At 59.5% G+C, this 19243-nt stretch overlaps 2 protein-coding genes across 8 annotated transcripts in view; both read left to right on the top strand.

Annotated features, from left to right (window-relative positions):
- Positions 1–7358, top strand: part of SEC16A (SEC16 homolog A, endoplasmic reticulum export factor) — a 33345-nt gene extending 25987 nt beyond the window's left edge. For 3 of the 5 annotated variants that reach the window (XM_074362545.1, XM_074362544.1, XM_074362546.1), the window contains 9 exons: positions 1055–1135; positions 1336–1392; positions 1518–1629; positions 2041–2178; positions 2454–2548; positions 3157–3231; positions 3735–3794; positions 4651–4728; positions 5685–7358. In XM_074362545.1, the coding sequence (XP_074218646.1) occupies positions 1055–1135; positions 1336–1392; positions 1518–1629; positions 2041–2178; positions 2454–2548; positions 3157–3231; positions 3735–3794; positions 4651–4728; positions 5685–5753 (765 nt within the window). In that variant the 3' untranslated portion in view covers positions 5754–7358. The remainder of the gene's footprint in view (positions 1–1054; positions 1136–1335; positions 1393–1517; positions 1630–2040; positions 2179–2453; positions 2549–3156; positions 3232–3734; positions 3795–4650; positions 4729–5684) is intronic. The other 2 variants (XM_074362547.1, XM_074362548.1) reach the window with 2 other exon arrangements.
- A 552-nt stretch (positions 7359–7910) lies between these two features.
- Positions 7911–19034, top strand: INPP5E (inositol polyphosphate-5-phosphatase E). 3 transcript variants are annotated; one of them, XM_074362551.1, is made up of 11 exons: positions 7911–8019; positions 8773–9853; positions 13007–13130; positions 14481–14578; positions 15380–15504; positions 15598–15717; positions 16040–16147; positions 16667–16828; positions 16912–17027; positions 17493–17629; positions 18020–19034. In XM_074362551.1, the coding sequence occupies exons 2-11, from the start codon at positions 9006–9008 to the stop codon at positions 18150–18152; spliced, it is 1971 nt and encodes a 656-aa protein (XP_074218652.1). In that variant the 5' UTR covers positions 7911–8019; positions 8773–9005; the 3' UTR covers positions 18153–19034. The 3 variants fall into 3 exon arrangements, with proteins under 3 accessions (XP_074218652.1, XP_074218650.1, XP_074218651.1); XM_074362549.1 differs by having other exon boundaries at positions 17493–19034; XM_074362550.1 differs by having other exon boundaries at positions 7921–8019; positions 8635–9853; positions 17493–19034.
- The last annotated feature ends 209 nt before the right edge of the window (positions 19035–19243 follow it).

Here is a 19243-nt window from a genome sequence, read left to right as displayed (position 1 = left end):
CCCTCCGGCAGCCTCTTTGTTCACAGTGGCAGCCGCAGTCCAGTCCTCGTCCCCGCGGGCCTTGTGCTGTCAACCCTGTTCGTTTTGGCCGTTCTGCCGGGATTGGTGACACTTGATTGCGGTTTAGTTTGCATTTCCCTGGCAAGTGATGGCGCTGAACACGTCTCACGTGCTGCCTGCCACCCTCTGCGCTTATGTGTGGGGCCACTTCCCGTCTTCCCCTGACCGTAGCTGGGCACTCAGTCACCTGCAATTCTTTGCCTGTTGTGGCTCCGAGTCCTGCCTGATGTCCCGTGTATTGTGTATTGTGAGTACCTCCTCCCGGTCTGTGCCTTTTACTTTTGGCGGTAGCTTATGAAGAACATGGTTCTTCAAGTTCAGCTCATGAGACTTTAATTTAATAGTCAATGTTTTAGGTAAGCACAAATGTAATGCCAGACATGCATGAACCACAAGGTAGAACACGGCCTTCAAACAAGCTGTGAGTAAGCAGTTACTCCCCTCCCCACTCCAATAGGCGCATCACTCTGCTGCAGGTTCAGGGGAGCAGGCTGGGGGAGCGTATGGGGTTTAGTACAAGTGAGGTCACCCGGGAGCACCGAGGGCCTTGTCCTTGGGACCTCTCTGCCACCTGTCCCAGCGCTGTCACTCCTCAGATGGGAGATGGTCATAGGCTGCTCACTTGTTGGCATTTAGAATGAAAAGCTCCATAGTGCAAATGATTATTCTAATTTTTTTAAGTTGTGGTTAAATATACACAAAACTTACCATTGTAACTGTTGTTAGTGTGCGGTTCTGTGGCATTAGATATGTTCACATCATAGTCTAACCACCACCAGCTGTCGCTAGGACTTTCTCATTGTCCCAGACTGAAACTCCCCACTAAACACCAGCTCCTCCTTCCCGCCCCCGCCCTGGGCATCTGCTTCCTGTCTCTGTGGGTTTGACTCCTGGGTCCCGCCCTCAGGGACTCCTGCAGGATCGCCCTTCTGGGTTGAGCTAACTTCACTCAGCATGATGTTCTCAAGGTTGTTCTGGTGGTTTTTATATTTAGACTAGTGAATCCTGGTTTTCTCGTTGGCTGCCTGGGAAGAGAAGGACAGAAGCTTACTTGCCAGATGACAAGAACAAATCGGTAAGCCTGGCGAGCGGGGCACTGAGGAGCCGGTGGGCGCCGTGTAGCACGTCCGTCCGCTGGTCTGCACGCTGCGTCTCAGCTTCAGGATGAACCCAGCAGGTGCCTCTCAAGTAATCGGGTTCTAGTTCTTCTCTGCTTCAACGACTGAGTGTTTTGTTTTTGTTTTTGTTTGTTTTTACTTTGCATAATTGTGGCAGATCGTCTGGGATGAAAAGAAGAACCGATGGGTGGATGTAAACGAGCCGGAAGAGGAGGTGAGCTGGGGGCACTTGCCGTGACCGGAGGGGGCCCCTCAGTGTTTGGGCGGGGGCGCTCTCTGAGAGGCTTCAGCCTGCATTTGTCCGAGAGCAGATTTCTGAAGTGGTCTTTTCCTTTACAGAAGAAGGCTCTGCCCCCGCCTCCAACATCACTTCCCAAGGCTCCGCAAGCTGCCCACCCTTGTCCCGGAGGGCCCCCCAGAGCCTCTGTGAACATGTTTTCTAGAAAAGCAGGTAACAAAGTCAAACCAGAGATCAGAGTGAGTTTGGTTAATTTGTCCTACAGATAGGCCAGAGTTTAGCAATGATGAGGCACATGTTAGATGGTAGTTTGTCACCTTACAGGAGGGAATCCTGGTTGTATGAGGATGAGTCGTGGAGGAAGATACCAGGTCTCTTAGAGATTAAAACAGGCCTCAGAGGCCAGGTGCCACTAGTGAGCAGGTCCCGTGGTCGGAGAAGGGCTCTGGGAGCGTTGTGGTGCGAATGGCCCTCACCCCAGGCCAGATGCCGCACACGTGCTCAGCCCTCCGGAGAGCCCGCCTTCACGCCCCGCCCCTGCGGCTTGCGGGCTCCTGCTGCCCTTTGGAGCAGTGGAAGCGGTCATCACTGTGCTGGCCTGAGCCCGCTCCCTCCCCGTCACAGGCGGCAGCAGAGCACGCTACGTGGACGTGTTGAACCCGGGCGGCCCTCAGCGGAGCGAGCCAGCGCTGGCCCCCTCGGACTTCTTTGCTCCGCTTGCCCCCCTCCCGATCCCAGCTCACCTGTTCGGACCACACCCAGGTAGGCAGCACGGGAGCAGTGCCCATGGGAGCCCTGGCGTCCTGACCTTTGACCCTCTTTCTGAGAGCCTGTGGCTTTAACCTCCTTAAGGAGAACGAGCAGCCAGCGCGCCGAGAGCCTGAGGTTGGCCTGTGCTGGGTTTTGGGTCTGTCTCCCATTGCCTCCATTGGGGCGGGCACTGTGTGGACCCTTCTCGGCTTCTTTCCAGTGAACCACACCCCCGCCCCCCAAGATTTTGGACTAAATGACCACCTCTCACACTGTCTCCTCCACAGATGCAGAGGACGCACCACCTGCAGAGGGGGCTGGCAGGGAAGGGCAGGCACCAGCTGGGGGTCCAGCCAACCGAGAGTCTGCGTCAGAACCCAAGGTGAGCGGAGCCGTGGGACAGAGGGGAGGGCCCAGTGGGGAGTCAGCCCTGGTCTTCTGCGCGTTGAGTTCCATCGTGTGCACAGAGCACCCTGTGTCTCCCGGGAGTCTCTTTGCTATTGAATGTCCTCCGGGGGCTGCAGGTTAGAGCCACGTACGTGTTACGCAGTGATTTTGTCTTGCTGAAATCACAATAGTAAAGACATTTTTTTGAATAATTAAAACGTATGTGTGAAATACAGTCGTTTAGCATATGGTCTCTGAAGTTGAATGGATCTGGGTTTCAGCCCTGGTTCTCCATTAACTGCCATTTAAAGTTTGGGGAAGTCACTTACCTAAGCCTCAGTCTCCTGCTTGGTGGATACGGTGACAAGACCATCAAGTCACCAGGCCGTTGCAGGGCACAGCGGGCCCTCCTTAGGGATGCGCTGGTGGTGTTGGAACCTGTGGGACGGCCGGCCCCACTCTGCGGGTACACGCAGGAGCGCTGTGCGTGGAGCAGAGTGGCTTGTAACCTGGGCAGAGGGCCGGCCCGAGTGCTCTGCCTCCTGTGGGGACTCTGGTTCCCTGGGGTGTGCTGGTGGCTGCATTTCTTCTTTTTCCTGGCAGGTGTTCAGTTCTGCGGCCCCGCTCCCTGGTTCTGAACTGCCCCCCTCCAGAGCGGACGGCTCCCAGGGGGGAGAGGTAAATGGCCCTGGGTGAGAGTATCTGTGGAAACTCTGAGCTGAGGAAGGTCGTTTTTATTGTCAAAACAATTTTTTCCTTTAAAATGGATATTAATGGGTATGAAAAAGGCAGCTTGGGAACTTTTGAGAACTTGAAAGTGTTGTGCTCTTAAAAAGTCACAGTTGTTTCAGCAGAATTGTTTGGGGGCTCCAGACAGAGCAAGGGGTCGAGTACGTGCTCACCAGCCAGCGTGGCTTCTGTGTGGAGTTTGTCAAGTGCCCCGAGGTCATGCTGGCTGAGGCCCGGGCTGGCCGGACTCCTTCCCCTGAGCCAGTGGTGTTTCTTAATAAAAACTGTACCTTAAAATAGGAATTTAAAGCTAACTCTGGCTTTTTCCCAATGAATTGTATTGACTCTGATGGCCTCATAAGCTCTGGAATTACACTGACAGCTTGGAGCAGTGACTTGCATCTTGATTGTTTGATTTGTCTGTCTCTGTGTGTGTTCTTACTGTTTTGTAGCTTTCGCGCTGTAGTTCAATGAGTTCATTATCACGTGAAGTCAGCCAGCATTTTAACCAGGTACCTGTGGCTGGCCGTTCTCACTGGACTTGGACTTGAACTGGGCTGTTTGTGTCGCTGTGCTGGCTGGTCCCTTGCTCTCGGTGTCTAACATTACCTCTCGTCTCAGCCAACCGTCACACGACTGAGGATGCAGTGTTCCTGTCTTTAAACCTTCTGGAAGGGTGGTGCTAGATATCCAGATACACTGACAGTCGAATTGAATGAAAACGTTCATAGTGAACCAGCAAGTTCTGGACTCCTACACTTTCTGAATTGATTTTTCCAAATGACCAGCCTCAGGCATAGCCTTACATGTGTGTGTGTTTCAGAAGCCGGGCTGCTCTCAGTTGAAAGGAGGAGTTTGTTTTCTGACGGAGCATGAGAAGCTTTGTTTTAGGCCAGGTGGGGTGGCAGTGACCGCTGCCCTGTGGTCAGTCTGGGTGGGACGTAGAGGAAATATTCCGTCTTCACGCGTATCGTGGAACGAAGCTTTGCCCACTGCTCGGCAGAAAGGCTTCGTGTGATTGGTTTGCATATTAAACCACTGGATTTTGTAGCTGCATACTTTGGGCTGAAGTAGCCAGAAGTCGCTTCTAACTGCTCCAGCTGATGCCAGCGGGCCCCTCGGGGCGCCGCACTGCCTCGCCTGCGTGCTGTGGTCTCTGAAGCGCTGTGCTCTGCATGTTGCTGTGGTGTTCGCCATTTCTCTCTGAACCACTAAATAATTAAATCCAGTGTTGCAAGAAGTATTTAGATCTGCTTCTGTGCATATTTAGAAGTCGTACAAATCCTGACCCAGAAATAGTGTATTTGCAAGTGAAACACAAACCACTTTGTAAGTTAGTTGTTGAGATGAACTCTCTGTGGTTCTCAGGCTCCCAGTGCTCACACCCCTACAGGGGGCCCTCCCGGGGGAGCAGTGCCCTTCTACAACCCTGCCCAGTTTGCGCAGGTAAGCGCCCTGGCTGTCCCTCAGGGGCGGGTGGGAAGCTGGAGGAGGCCTTTCCCCCACCGATGACCCCGACTTGCCTGCTCACCCTTCTCCCTTCGCCGCCACCGCCATGGGTATGAACGCCGCCACTGTGCCCGGGGTCCTGCCACCTCCTGCTGGTCCACCTCCCTCCCCTGTTGGCCTTGGCCACCCCTCACCTGGTACTTGTGACCTCCAGGCAGGGAATGTTCCTGAGTGTTCCCTTTCATTTCTCCCCACCTGCCTTCTCTCTCCTCCCTTCCAGGCTCTTTCCTGCAGAGTAAAGACGGCTGCCCGTCTAGGGGGAGCTCAGGGTGGGACGAGGTCTGCGGGAGGTCTTGGCATTCAGAACGTGTAACCTTCCCTGATCCCCGGTTGTCCCGAGGCAGCCCCAGCCTCTCTCCTCCCAGCCACGGGCTTCTGCCTCAGCTGGCAGTGGTGGCCTTCCCGGCCTGCCGCCTGCACCCTCCCCTGGTCCCCGGGCTGCCACCTGCTTGTTCACTTCAGGTTTCCATGGTTGTTTTCTCCTCTCCTGTCATCTTTATCTTATGGGTTATGCCTTTACAAACGCTCCCTGGCTTTCATTTCAGTTAGGATTTTCGAGGGAGCAGGAGTAGATGTCCACTGTCTTCCCATGGGCGTCCCTGTGTCCTGTCAGTAGCAGGCCGGCCCCAGGCCCTCCCTGGAGTCTAGGCACTCAGCTGTCGGGTCAGCCTGACGAGACTGCAGGCACCCTTGAAGGGGATGTCAAGACGGGGTACTGCCTTGGTCAGTTATCACGGGTTTGCAGCAACAAAACACGCAGAACATGCGTGTCTGTTGAGAGAAATGGTCTGTTCTGGCTTGTTCCGCTGACCCGCTGATCCTTCATGGAGGGTGGCCCACCTTGGGGGTGAGGGGCCAGGTGTGCGAAGTCAGTGCTGTCTGTGTTGTTTCAGGCCTCTGCTGCCTTGGGAAGTTCAAGGACGGGAAGGATTGGCCAGAGGAGATACCCAGCATTGAGCTAGAATGGTCCGTCTGGATTAGCGTTTGGAACCCTGAAATTATTACCCTCCACCGAGAGCTCAGGCCGATTGCCTGCAACCTCTCTTCTGTTCCCAAATGGACGGCCGTGATTCAGAAGTACCTTCATTTCCTCCTCACCACCTGTCTTTACACAGTATCGCCAACAGTGATTCCACACCTTTAAGATGCTGAATGACAAGAGTAAATCTTTGACTCAGAATCTTTCATTCCTTTTAAGGATCCAACATTCTTAGTCATTTAAGGATGTTACACTAAGCAAAGCTGCAAACATCTTGGCTACAGGAGGACCTTGCTTTTCCGTAACTAAGGCATCTCTCAAAACCTAACAGTGAATTATTGCCAAGTCACCCCACGGGGTCCTTCAAGATGCTAGAAGGAAGTGGTGGACCTCTGACTCAGAGGGAGGCGTTGACACCCACCCTACACGCAGAGGCAGTGGGCTCCCACGTCACTGTGGCTGAGCCTGGGAGGGCGTTCCTCTCAAAGGAAATGTGGGGTTAATTCAGCGAGTTCAGTCAGGCTCTGCGGGAGGCCTTGGTTACTGAAGTGCATTTCTCTCTAGCAGAGCTGGGTCCAGCTTCACTTAACCTTCCTGATCCGGCCTGATCCGGCCTGTGAGGGGCTCCACGCAGCCGAAGGAGCTGTCTTTGCCCGTCCCTAGGGGCGGCTCCATGGCGGGGAACGAGCCACAGGGAACTTGTGTTCTGACGTGACTGAGCCCAGCTAGTCAGCCACATTAACACCTGGTCACTTGGGGGACTTTGAGGTACGTGTGCGTAGCCTGGTCAGACTCCCCGTCGGAAGCTCTGGGTCGCCGTGCTCCCCGAACCAGTCGATGCGGGGCTTCCTCCTGGGCGGTGTTCACAGCACAGCCCCGCTGACTGGCTCCTCTCCCCTGGTTGACTTCATATAAGGAGTTGGTAACATCTCGAAAAAAGTAGCTTAAAATAATTTCTTGACGGAAGCTCTGGAACCTGATCTTTCTGCCCCTGAACTTCTCCCACACCGAGCTCCGGGGGAGCTAACGCGTCAGCTCTCGGCCACATGAGGCCGCAAGGAAGACCTCCTCCTGTGGGCTCAGAGCTTTAAGGCTTCACCGACTGTTTCTAAAACTTCACATTCTTGTTAAGTCTAAAGGGACTAAAGAAAATATTTAAATATTTATAAAAATCATTAGGAAGTAATTTCTGTAGATCGCTGGGGGAACACGGTTGGTTGGAGTTTTAGACCCAACTGTGAGGTTGTGTGTGGACCCGGCAAGGTCTGCCTGTCTTCCAGGGTCACTTGTCACCTAGGAGAGACCCACAGTGGTTTCCAGAATGCGTCACAGATCTGTGACTGATCCATATTCCTGTCACCTCGCTGACAGGCAGTCTGCCGTGTCCCTTGGTCAGCGCTCCGTTTCATTCCTGGGACCTGAGACCCTCCTGGCACCATCAGCTCCCCCGTCAGCCCTGCCCATCATTCTGTGTCGACTGCCAGTGACTTTTGACTCAAGAAGCTTCCTCTGAGGCGGGAGCTGCTATTTTTCCTAAATGCAAATTGTTACACTGCAAATTGTTAAATAAAATATTTTGCTCTCTCAAGCATTTCACCCTGCCTCTTTTTGTTTATTGGGAGCCAGTGAGTCTCCCTCTGCAAGGCCTGGGAACCCTGGGCCGCACCTGCAATTTTTTTTTTTTTTTTTTAGTTGGAGAAAATTAGGCTTATTTACGTATTTTTTAATTATTTGTGTGTGTGTAGGTACTGGGGATTGAACCCAGGACCTTGCGCACGCTAAGCATGAGTTCTACCACTGAGCTACACCCTCGTGCTCACCTGCACTTTATTGTACAGAGGCGCCTGGGCCACCTGAGCCTGTTCGCGATCCTTGCTTTTCATGGGCAGAGGAAGGAGGACGCCTCTGAAGGGTGGTGGGTTTGACATGGATACCCTTCCTGGTGGGAAGGAGATGAGGCAGTGCTGCTCCCTGGGGACCCCGGGCAACACCAAGTGTTCTAGGATTCCCTCTGTCCGAAAGGGCCCCAGCCCGCATACCTGCACGGGCATGGGGGCGGGGGGCGGAGGCAAGGAGGCCGCAGGTGCACTGGCGCCCACCGGGGGGCGCCCCCCATCCTCGCTGTGCGCGGCTGGGTCCTCCGACCGCCAGGGGCCGCTGCAGGCGCCGGGTCCCGGCCGCCCTGCCTGCCGGTTGCCGGGGAGCGGCCGCCGAGGCCCGCCGGGCTGGAGAGCAGGCGGCTCTGAGAGGTGGGGACACGGGGCGCGGGGCCCCAGGGAGAGGGCGCGGGGTGCGGCGCGAAGTGACCCCCGGGCGGGGGCGCGGCGGGAGTCCTGGACGAGGTCCGGGGCGGGGGCTCGGGGCCCAGGGGTACCAGGCGCGGGATCACCCCTGGGCGGGGGTGCAGGGATCCTGGGCCGGGCGCGCGTCGGGGCACGGGGTCCTCGGCGCGGGGCGGACCGCGGGGTCCTAGGCGCGGGGAACCCCTGGGCGCGGGTCTCCTCTCCCCTCCCTGCCCCTCCGCCGGGGCCCCGCGCCGGTCGTTGCCCTGAGGAGCCCCACAGCCGGCCAGGCTGGACTCGCAGGTCCTGAGTCAGGGGCCTTCGCAGCCGGGGCCGCTGACCTGCTCAGGGTCGCCCGCTCTCAGGGCGGGCACTGCGGGCCGAGCTATGGTGGTGGGCGCGCAGGTGAGCGGGGCGGGGCCGCCTGGCTGCGGGAGGAAGGAGCGCGGCAGGGTCCCCATCGGAGGCTGCGCCGACGGGGAGCTTACTTGGTCATGCCCCCGCACCCCACGGGAAGAGCAGGCCCCTCAGGAGGGTGGACTTCCACCATCCTAAGTTGCTCCTGCTTTCACCCACCTCTAGGAGGAAGCCGCAGGCCAGAACGTCTAGATGCTACTTCTTGCTGGCCTGTTGCTGACCTGTCAGCTCCGTCACCTTTAGGAACAGTAAACTGGCATCAGGGCCACGGTGGTGGCAGGCTGATAGCACACTTTCCTTTAGGTTCCAGTCGGGGACTTCAGACCTTCAGGGCTTCCAGCCATGCAGCAGCCAGCCCTGGTGGTGCCGGACCACCCCAGGCCTGAAGGGGAGCTGCTGCCGGTCCTCTCCTCCGTGCCTCACCCAGCGACGTCTGACTTCGCACCCCTAACACTGGGCGTTGCCAGTAGCCCCAGGAGGAGCCATCTTCTGAGTCGGCTCAGCTGCTGTCGTCCGTGAGGGCTGGCCCCTGGACTATGCCATCTGAGTTGGCGTGTGTGGGGCACTCGGAGGCTGCCCCCCAGCAGCCCGCCGCCCAGGGGCATCTGCAGCCTGAAGTCAGGATGCTCAAGGGGCAGCTCCCAAACACTGAGGAAGACCCCGTCCCCGACCCTTGGTCCCTGCCTGACAGCCGGCAGGCACCTGAGAAGAGCCCAGTGCTCCCTCCTAACATCCCAGCACAAGTCACCGATGAGGATCCACATGCCAAGGCAAGAGCCTTCGCACCGAAGCCGCCGACGAGGCCCCGGCTGGAGCGAGCACTGTCCCTGGATGAGAAGGGCTGGAGGAAGAGGCGTTTTCGAACCAGCCGGGAGGACCTGGCTGGGCGGAGTGGGGCCAGCCCTTCTAGGGGCTCCCTGCAGGATGAGGCCCCCGGGACCCCCACCCACAGTGGCTCCCCACCCTGCCTGAGCACCTCCCTGCAGGAAATCCCCACAACCCGCAGGGCCCCCTGCAGCTTGGGTGGGGGCCCCTCCTCGTGGGGGAACTGTCTTTCTGGAATGATCAGCACTTCCCTGGACCTCCTGCACCGGGATGGGGCCTCGGCTGGGAGCACCCCCAGGCTGGCCAGCCTACTTCCCCCACGCCCGCTGCCTGCCATGGACCAGAACGTCGCCTCCAATGCCCTGAGGACAGCAAACAAGGTGGACTCGGATCACGCGGACTACAAGCTCCGCCTGCAGGCCAGGCTGTTCCGGGCCCACAGCAGCCTCGGCCCTGGCCGGCCCCCGAGCCCCCTGGCCAACGACGACTGTTCCCTTCACTCGGCCAAGTCCACCTTCAGCCTCCTGGCACCCATTCGTGCCAAGGACGTCCGGAGCAGGTAGGGCCTCCGGGGTGGAGGGGTGTCGTCCGCTGCCTTTGTGTTAACCTTCAGATGCAGGTCCCATGAGAACCACGGGAAGGTTCTCCTAAAAGCATGTGAGGTGCTGGAGCAGCTCTTCCACCACTGACCCCCTTGACCTAGCGCCTCCCCAACTTTGAGACGTGCCTCTCATCTCTTGTAAGAACTTAGGGCTCCCCTAACCCAGGACGATCTCATCTCCAGGACATCCTTTACTACATCTGCACAGACCCTGTTTCCAAATAAGGTCATATTTGCAGATTCTGGGGGTCAGGTGGCAGACAGAGGGCCGTCTTCCCCTCTCTCCTCCCTTGGTGAGCTGAGCAGTAGAAGCCAGGCAGGTGGTCTCTCTCCAGCCCTGGAGTGAGGGCCGCTGTCCCCAGGCTCCCTCCTGCTCTCTCCATCAGCGAGGGAGGGGCAATGTTTATTATTATTATCACAAAGTGAGCTCCTTTGTTAATTTCATCCACCGTGAGTTTCTCGTAAAGAGCAAGATCTCTTTGCGCATTTGAAGTGTTCTTATACTGTCTGAATTATACGCAACTTACGTAGATGTAGCACGTGTTATAGAAAATGAGAAACACATCTCAAAGTTACAAGCAGCAAAGGTGGACTGATGGGGACACCTCCCTCTTCCAGACCCTCTGTATGTTCTCGGACAGGGGTGGGCTTTGTAAGCCACGTGGTCTCCGTGGCCGTGGGACACACACATCAATGGCCATGGCTGTGCATCAGGGGCACTGTTCAGGGACAGCAAAATGTGAATTCATGTCATTTCTTCATGTCACAAAGTACTTTTATTTTTAACCCCAACCTTTTGAAAGTGTAAAAGCGATTTTTGGCTCGCAGACTGCACACAGCCCAGATCTGGCCGAGGTTGGGCCGGGGACCCAGGGAATTGCCCTTGGAGGGGCTGCTCTCTGGCCACGCAGCGGACGGCCCGCTGGAGGAGATGGCACTACAGGCAGTGGAGGGGGTTTGAACACGGTCAGTGAGGTTCCTCCCTCCTGACGTGCTTAAATTCATGTCCTTCAAAGCTTGGTCAGGCTTCAAGAGTCTCCTGTGTGAGCCCGGGGCTTGGGAGCCACACTCCAGACCTTATCTCCTTCAGAGGGATTGGCGCCTCTTTGAAAGCTAAGATTTTCTCAACAAGCTGCAGTGAAAAGAGCGCGTGAGCAGTTTGCAGGTTTCTGGTAACTGACTCAGGCTTGACCCCAGGCGCCCCTTCCCTTCTTGGGAGCTCGATCAGATGGTGTAAACCCTTGGTGAACAAGCGAGCTGGGATTGGGGTGTCCACGGTGGGGTGTCCACCTTCCCGGAAGGTGGAGGCCAGCAAGTAGACCAGGGCTTAAGGGGTGCGTTTGCTGCGGAAGTGCCTGTCTGACCAGGTGAGAGTGGACCCCAGGACAGAGGCCAAGCTGGTGGTTACCCAGTTGGCCCAGCTGCAGGAACAAGTCCCCCACACAGGCCTCCTGCACCGCAGCGCCCGGTGGCTCTCCTCATCACATCGCAGAGCCCAAGCAGCCCCCCGTGATGTGCTCTCAACACTGGACAGGGACATGTCAGGAAACAGGGAGGGGCCTCGGAAGAAATCAGAAAGTGTGCCGGCAGGAGTGGGCATCTGCAGGTCCCGGTGATGAGGGGAGATGACTCAGAGGAGGGCCCATCAGGCGATGCCATGTGCACCCACCAACCCATCTTGGTGCCCCTGGATGGGGAACGGGACACGTGGAGCTGATCGGGGCACATCCGTCAGGAAATGGGAACAGGTCTAATCAGCCTCGAGTTGTCACGAGCACTTGGGAGACAAAGGAGTCTGAGCTGGGACTTCACAGGCCTGATGACCAGTGTCCCCAGTGTGGGCAGCATGGGGGAAGGAGGCCTGTCATGGAACTAAGAAGACGTCAGGGACGGAGCAGGCCAACCCAGGGTGTGGCCATTGCCGGGGTCCCGATCCAGGGACCAGCCTGACTGAGAGCTGGGTTGGTAGTGGGCTCCTTCCAGAAGGAGGGTTCCCGGAGAAAGGCCCGCAGACAGTGCAGCGGGAAAACGCAGGGGCCTCCCTGCGCGAACGAGTCTCAAGAGGAGGAGGGAAAATTAGAGCAGGGAGGGGACACAGCCGTCACCACCCAGCTGGCCCCCTGCTCACCTGCCCAGGCAGGGATGGAGAAGGCGGCCACCAGGGCCTCGGTGCGGAGGAGCTGGACTTGGTCCCCACGGGAAAGAAAGCAGCCCCTGTAGACCTGGAGCAGGAACGCACTCGGGGTTGGGCGGGACCGGGACGGGCCGGCGCAGCCGCCACCAGTTTCTGTGCGGTCCCCCAGCCGAGAACGGTTCTCACATTGTTGAAACAAAACACTGAGGCAGTACTGACACCCTTTGTGATGTGTGAAAGTCACGTGGAACTCAGGTTTCGGTGTCCCTAAGTAGAGTTTGACTGGCACACGGCATGCGTCATTCGGTTCCGTATGGGTGGTGGCTGCTGTCAGCCGAGTGAAAGAGGGACAGACTGGTGGCCCAGAGTGAAACACCACAGCTGCTCAAAGTGTCAGTGCGACCTTCAGGGCAAGAGTGGGGCAGGGCGGGCCTTTCTTGTTCTTTGTCGGGGCCTTGTTAACCATTTGCAGGTGGTGTCCTCTGAAAATCTGAAAGTGGATTTAACCGCCGCGTGTCACGTGCAGCACGTGTGCGCTCCCAGTGCTTGAGGACGAGGCCAAGGCCAGGCCCTCAGAAGAGGGCCGGCGTCCTCCCCGAGGTCTGCTTACAGCCAGAAGCCCACCTCGACCTCTGTCTGTGGCCCTCCCAGGGCCTTGCCTCTAAGAGTTTCCACAAAAAAGCCCAGAATGTCCCCTCATGTCCCTTCACCTATGGAGGTGAGAAAGAGAAGTCGGAAGTCTGGTGTTTGTGGAACTGCGGACCTGGTAGTCTCCTGAGAGGGCAGGGGACCCCGGTGCTCGGCTCCGGGCCAGCTGGCAGGGTCCTTAGGAAACCCCAGCTCTGGGAGAGAGGCTTCAGGAAACCGAGGCCTGAGGCCGACAGGCCTGCCCGCGAGGCGTGCCCTGCACCTGGCCCCTTTGTGGGCCATCCGCTCCCACCCCCAGCACCCAGTTCAGTCTGTCCCTGTCCCCACAGGAGCTACCTGGAGGGGAGTCTCCTGGCGAGCGGGGCCTTGATGGGGGCGGATGAGCTCGCCCGGTACTTCCCAGACCGGAGTGTGGCCCTCTTCGTGGCCACCTGGAACATGCAGGGCCAGAAGGTAAGCAGGCCGCCCCCTCCCACCTTGACTGGGGCCAGGGTTCCTGCCAGGCTCTTTCCAGGGCCTCCCCAGCTCGCCCGTCACCCTCACCCCCGAGGAGCCTCCTGCCCGTAACACTGACTCGGCCACCTCTCCACCCTGACGACGGGGCTCAGGGGCCCAGGGCTTCTGTTGCACACACACTGTGTTGTTAGAGCGGCTTTAGGTTCACGGCACACCTGAGAGGAAGGGCGGAGGTCCCACAGGCTCCCCACCTGTGGCGCCCGTCGCAGGGCCCAGCCACTGCAGGCAGCCCAAGCCCACGGTTCCCCTTGGGCCACTCCTGTGTGCATCGTGGATCCTGGCACATGTGGGGACACACATCCACCCCTGTCCTCCACAGAGCAGCGTCTGCACCATTATCCCAGTCTGTTTCTCATCGTGAGTCCCTCACTGGTCGGGGCTCCCCATCCTCTGCCCCACCACGCCCCGTCAGGGTCCCACTGCGAGCCGGGCGCTCAGCTCCCTCAGTCCTTGTGGACTAGGTGAGCATCCTGGCCGCCAGGCTGGGGCTTTGCATGCTGGTTTCTGGGGAAGCCCATTGGATGGACGCTGTCCCAACGGCCTCCTGTGCTGCCAGCGCCTGAGTCTCCGGGGGCGCCCTTCCCACAGTTAGTGGTCTCCCCCCTGCCTGTGGGGCTGGGCGTGGACGTCCTCTAGACTGTGGGTGACCCTGACACCTGGGTGAAGGAGATGACTGGCCACCAGTGGGGGCTCGGGCTATCGCCCACGTGTGCCAGTGTGTTTGCTGCCAAGAGGAGCGAAGCAGCCGTGTCCTGGGCTGACAGCAGGGTGATGGGCGGGGAGGAAATGGCGCAGGGCTGCAGCCCCCACAAAACAGTGACCTGAGCGAGACAGAAGTGATTGTCTCTCGGGAGGAGGCAGTTGCCCAGGCTGGTGGCTCCGTCGTCCTCAGGGAGCCACCCTGCCCATCCACCCATGGCCCTCACCCTGGGCCCAGAGGGCCAGAGCCGGCCGGCAGCCCATGGCAGGGCCGGCAGCAGCTGGGGTGAAGACCAGGGGGGCTCGCTTCCCTCCCTGGGGCTGCAGTGAGAGCGGAAGCACAGGGGAGGGAGGCGGGGAGCCCACTTAGGGGACGGCCAGGCTCGGGGCTGGATGCAGCAGAGCAGACAGTGGCTGCACTGTGGGCAGGGCCGAGGCGGGGGGGGCATGGCGAAGAGGGGAGCCAACTGGGCCGTGACAGACCAGGGACTCCCCTCCCTTGGGAGAGGCCGTGGGGTCTGCAGGCCGAGCAGGAGCCCTGCGTGCCAGCCTCTCCAGCCCCTGCCGGGCGCTGCTGCTTTCCCACAGGAGCTGCCCCCGAACCTGGACGAGCTCCTGCTACCGGCCGAGGCCGACTATGCCCAGGACCTGTATGTCGTGGGGGTCCAGGAGGGCTGCTCCGACAGGTAGGCGGCTCACCCACTTTCCTGCCTCTGCCCCGCCCTGCGTCTCTGAGCTGCTGATCCCACCCAATCCCTGGGAACAGCGGCTCCAGTGGGCTTTCGGGGCCGAAGCTGCTGTGGCTGGAGAACCCCGTGTGGGGCAAGACACAGGCCACGGCCAAGCCTGGAAGCTTTTCCTTCTCAAATGGTGACTCACAGAATTTTAAATAAATGAGATCTACCGTCTTGTAAGTGAATAGCTGATCTAAGAGACAGTGAGGGCAGCGAAGCCTGGCACGTCCTCTTGGCTCTGAGCCCAGCCCTCAGTGGTGTCGCTCACCTGTCCTAGGTCTGGCGGTGGCCCTCAGGTGTGTTTGCGAGTTGACCTGGTGAGGGGAGTGGGGTCCCCACCCCTCGAGCAGCAGTGGGAGGCCTGGCCAGAGCGGAGGTGCCCCGACTGCACAGACACTCGGAGGGGGCTCTGCTCCCCAGGGGTCCTGGCCTCCAGGGGAGGTGGCCTCACTCCTGCCCGGCCCTGGAGCTCTCCCTGGGCCTCTGCTCAAGTCTCCACTGGGGTACCAGCCCCGTCCATCACTGAGACCTTTGGGAGGCAGCGGGAGGACATGGGCCTGTGACCATCACCGGAGACGCTGAGGAAGCGGGTCTCCTAGGGCCCGGTGGACCTCTTGTGCTACTCGATCACCGCATTCCCACAGGAAGAGGAGCTTGCTTCCCTCCCGGCTCCTGGGGGCTCTCTGGGGCTGGGGCGGGGGGCTGGCGGAGCTGGGAAGCCCCATTCCCAGGCCGACTGCTTCCTCACCGCAGGCGGGAGTGGGAGGCGCGCCTGCAGGAGACGCTGGGCCCGCACTACGTCATGCTGTTCTCCACGGCCCACGGGGCGCTGTACCTGTCTGTGCTCATCCGCAGGGACCTCATCTGGTTCTGCTCAGGTAGGTGGCCCAGCTGCACCGCGTCCCCTTCCATGGCAACCACGGGGAATCGATCGGCCATGTTGGGGCTCAGCGCTCTTCCCCTCCCTGCAGAGGTAGAGAGCGCCACGGTGACCACACGCATCGTGTCCCAGATCAAAACCAAGGGCGCCCTGGGTGTCGGCTTCACCTTCTTCGGCACCTCTTTCCTCTTCATCACCTCGCACTTCACCTGTAAGTCTTGCCCCAACACTGGGTGCCATCTGCCAGAGTCAGGCTGGGGGCAGAGGGTGCCGGGTCCCTCGTTGGCCTCCCAGGACCTAAGAGGAGACCTCACGGGGGCCTCCCATCCAGATGGGCTCCGTCCTGAGCTTGGAAAGGTCTGCTGGGAGGTGCTGTCAGCCTGGTGGGCCGGGTCCCCACATAGACGCCGTGTGATTAGAGCACTCTCAGAGGGCAAAGGGGGGGGTCTTTGCCCAGGACGTACCCCCCAGGTGCCCAGGCCTGGGTTCAGAAACCTGCCTCTGTGGAGGCCCTCACCACACCATCCTTGCAGCTGGAGATGGGAAGGTCAGCGAGAGGCTGGTGGACTACAGCAAGACCATCCAGGGCCTCGCCCTGCCCCGGAACGTGCCGGACACCAGCCCCTACCGCTCCGACGCAGGTGAGCGGCCCGGGCAGTGCTGCTGAGAGATGCTTTACCCCAGAGACCTGCAGCAGCTGCCTCGCCCCCTGGATAGTTCAGTGGGGACGGACTGTTTAGAGCTTTTGAGAATCGAGGTCAGGAAAGTCTGGAGAGTCACAAGGCTTTGGTGCCTGCCCACCCGCAAGTAGTGACCATGCGCACCTACTCAGCCAGGCCAGGCAGTGTCCATGCAGCTGCCAGCCCGGGTCTGATCCTCGCCGCTGCCTCCCGTCTGTGCTGTGAGAAGCTGGGAACCCGAGGGCAACTGTAGCCACTTGAAATGAAAGAAGGAAAGTCACAGACTCAAACATGACCCCAGAATGCTGCGGAGTCTGGCCCTCACAGCCCTGAGCCCCCAGGACAGCATTCAGGGCTGCCACCCTCTTCCCCAGGGTGTCCTTGCCCCGCTGTGGCTCTGGGGGTTGGGGGACACAGACCAGTCCCTGCTGCCAAGGCCTGGGGAGGGCAGGGCTCATGTGCTTCCCTCTCGCACCCCAGCGGATGTCACCACCCGCTTCGATGGGGTGTTCTGGTTCGGAGACTTCAACTTCCGCCTGAGCGGCGGGCGGGCGGCGGTGGAGGCCATCCTGAAGCAGGACCCGGGGGCTGACGTGCAGGCCCTGCTGCAGCGCGACCAGCTCACCCGGGAGATGAAGAGAGGTGGGGCCCAGGGGAGGCTGACGCCCGGGACAGGGGGTGGCACTCCTGGGGTTGGGGTGACCCTGGGCTCCATGCTGTCCCAGGGTCCATCTTCAAGGGCTTCCAAGAGCCAGACATCCACTTTCTTCCGTCGTACAAGTTTGACATCGGGAAGGATTCCTACGACACCACCTCCAAGCAGAGGACTCCGTCCTACACGGTGAGCCTGGGCTGGCCCCCCACGGGGCGGACTGGATACCCTCTTGTCCAGGGCGGGGACCTGGGTGAGCCAGCACCCAGCCTCAGCCCCGGGCCAGTGACCACTCAGCTCTGCCTCCCATGGGGCTGCCCTCCAAGTGTTGTTCTGAAGGGGGGCTCGCTGGCCCAGAGGAGGCCTGGCACGGGGCAGGTGCCCGCACGGTGGGCTCTGGGCAGGCGCTGGGAGTGTGTGCAGGGTTTGAATCTGGGCAGGAGATGCTGCCCCAGAGCAGTGAGGGAGAGGCCTCAGGCATACCTGGCCCCGTCCAGGGCCCAGATGCCCATTGTAAGCAAGGCTTGGGGCTCGGGCTCTGGGCAGGGCCTCCTGAGGGTGGGCGTTGACTCGGGACTCTGCTCAAGAGCAGCTGGGGTGACGGGCAAGCAGGCCAAGGCCTGTAGCAAAGCTGCCTCTGGGTATTCTGGGCAGGACCGGGTCATGTACCGGAGCCGCCACAAGGACGACATTCGCCCCATCAAGTACGCCTCCTGCCCCGGTATCAGGACGTCCGACCACCGCCCCGTGTACGGCCTGTTCCGGGTCAGAGTGAGACCAGGGAGAGACAAGTCAGTATCCCGCCAGGCCTCCTCCCTCTGTCTGCTCCTGGGGCGGGGTGGGGGGTGCTGGGAGTGTAGTGTGGCTCCTCGGGTCCCGCAGCCCCACGTGGGGGCTGCTGGCATTGGTTGCCTGAAGTGCTCGATATGCAAGTGACATGCCAGAGGGTGGGGACCTCGCCCGGAGCAGCCCGAGGACAGCAGGGGTCACCCTACAGCCCCTGCAGGGGCCTTCCCGCCACAGGCAGGGTCTGGCACCGTTGTGGGCGGAGGCCTGCAGGTCCAGGCGGCCGAGGGAACCCCCGGGCCCCATTCCTCCATGCGCCGCCGCCCGCAGGAAACACCACCCAAGCAGGAGCGGCTCGGAAGACCGGCGCCCTCCTGACGGCTCCTTCCCCACAGCATCCCGCTGGCTGCTGGCAAGTTTGACCGTGAACTGTACCTGATAGGAATTAAAAGACGGATTTCCAAAGAGATGCAGAGACAGCAAGTGCTCAAGAACCAGCACTCGAGTACTATCTGTACTGTTTCTTGAGAAGTTTGCCGAAGGAGGGGGATTCGCCACCTGCAACGTGGGAGGGTATTTGGCCCAGACTCCCTGGAAGAGAGAGGAGGTTGCCATCTGGGACCTCTCCCTGTCTTTGGATCAGGATGAGCCGCTCCTGGAATGGGACCAGCCCGTGCGTACTGACTCACCACCCCCGGAGCTCCCCTCACAGGGCGGCCCGCGCACGGCCCGACGCTGGCCTGCTCGCCCACAGTCCCTGTCAGCCTAGGCGTCAGGGCGGCTTCAAGCGGCTCGCAGGCTCTCCACCCCGCCGCCGCCGAGCCGCCGCCTCCTCTTCCCGCCTGGCTGCCGAGCCCTCACCTCCGTTTGCATGTCCAGATCCGCAGCCTCCCTGCAGCCCCTAAACACCAGCCAGCAGCTGCCCGTCTTGTCTGAGCTCAGGGCGCCCGGTAGTGCTGGGGAGGAGGCTGCCCGGGGCTGGGTGACCCTGGGATCTCGGATCCCACGTCAGGGACCACAGACAGGATCCGGCTGAGGCTGGGATGAGGAGGGGCCGGTGGTTCAGGGCCACAAAACCACCTCCCTCTCCTCTCTTGGTCTCAGTGATTTCAGACCATTTTCAGAGGCGAATGGCATTCATGTAAGAGGTGAGTTTCCCGGTCAAAGAAACCGTTAGAAGCTTCTGATGTCACCACCTGGCCCGCCTCGGCCAGCACCCCGCCATGTTCCAGATTTCTTCTTCCTCAAAGGATTTAGAGCCCATCATTGCTTTGTGTCTTAGCCCATCTCTTAAAAACAGTGCAGGCTTTGAATGTGGGAAAATCTAGGGGCATTCAATCTAGTCTTTTAAATTATTTATTTTTCAGTATTTATATTTTTAAATAAATACATATATTGACTCTCAAACTCTCTCTGGCTAAAGGTTGAGTCCTAGAAAGAAACAATCTGTATACACACCCTGTTCTTTCAATGTTCTTATGAGGAGAGGCTGTCACATTCAAAGGCAGCATGTTTGGTCTCACGTGATCTACCTCTGCTGCCCGTGCACCCACAGCCTCGTCCGCTGCCCCCAGGTAAGTGTTCACTGAAAAAGGGGCTTCTGAGGAGACCTGAGTACT

The sequence above is a fragment of the Camelus bactrianus genome, chromosome 4 (assembly GCF_048773025.1).
Source record: "Camelus bactrianus isolate YW-2024 breed Bactrian camel chromosome 4, ASM4877302v1, whole genome shotgun sequence".
Taxonomy (NCBI): domain Eukaryota; kingdom Metazoa; phylum Chordata; class Mammalia; order Artiodactyla; family Camelidae; genus Camelus; species Camelus bactrianus.
This window is presented reverse-complemented; position numbering and strand designations above follow the sequence as displayed.

Bases quoted from the DNA above. Each gene is read 5' to 3' on its own strand.
- INPP5E (XM_074362549.1), top strand. From the start codon at position 9,006: ATGCCATCTGAGTTGGCGTGTGTGGGGCACTCGGAGGCTGCCCCCCAG. The intron at 15,718-16,039 runs GTAAGTCTTGCC...CCATCCTTGCAG, and splicing joins CATCACCTCGCACTTCACCT to CTGGAGATGGGAAGGTCAGC. The intron at 17,028-17,492 runs GTGAGCCTGGGC...TATTCTGGGCAG, and splicing joins AGAGGACTCCGTCCTACACG to GACCGGGTCATGTACCGGAG.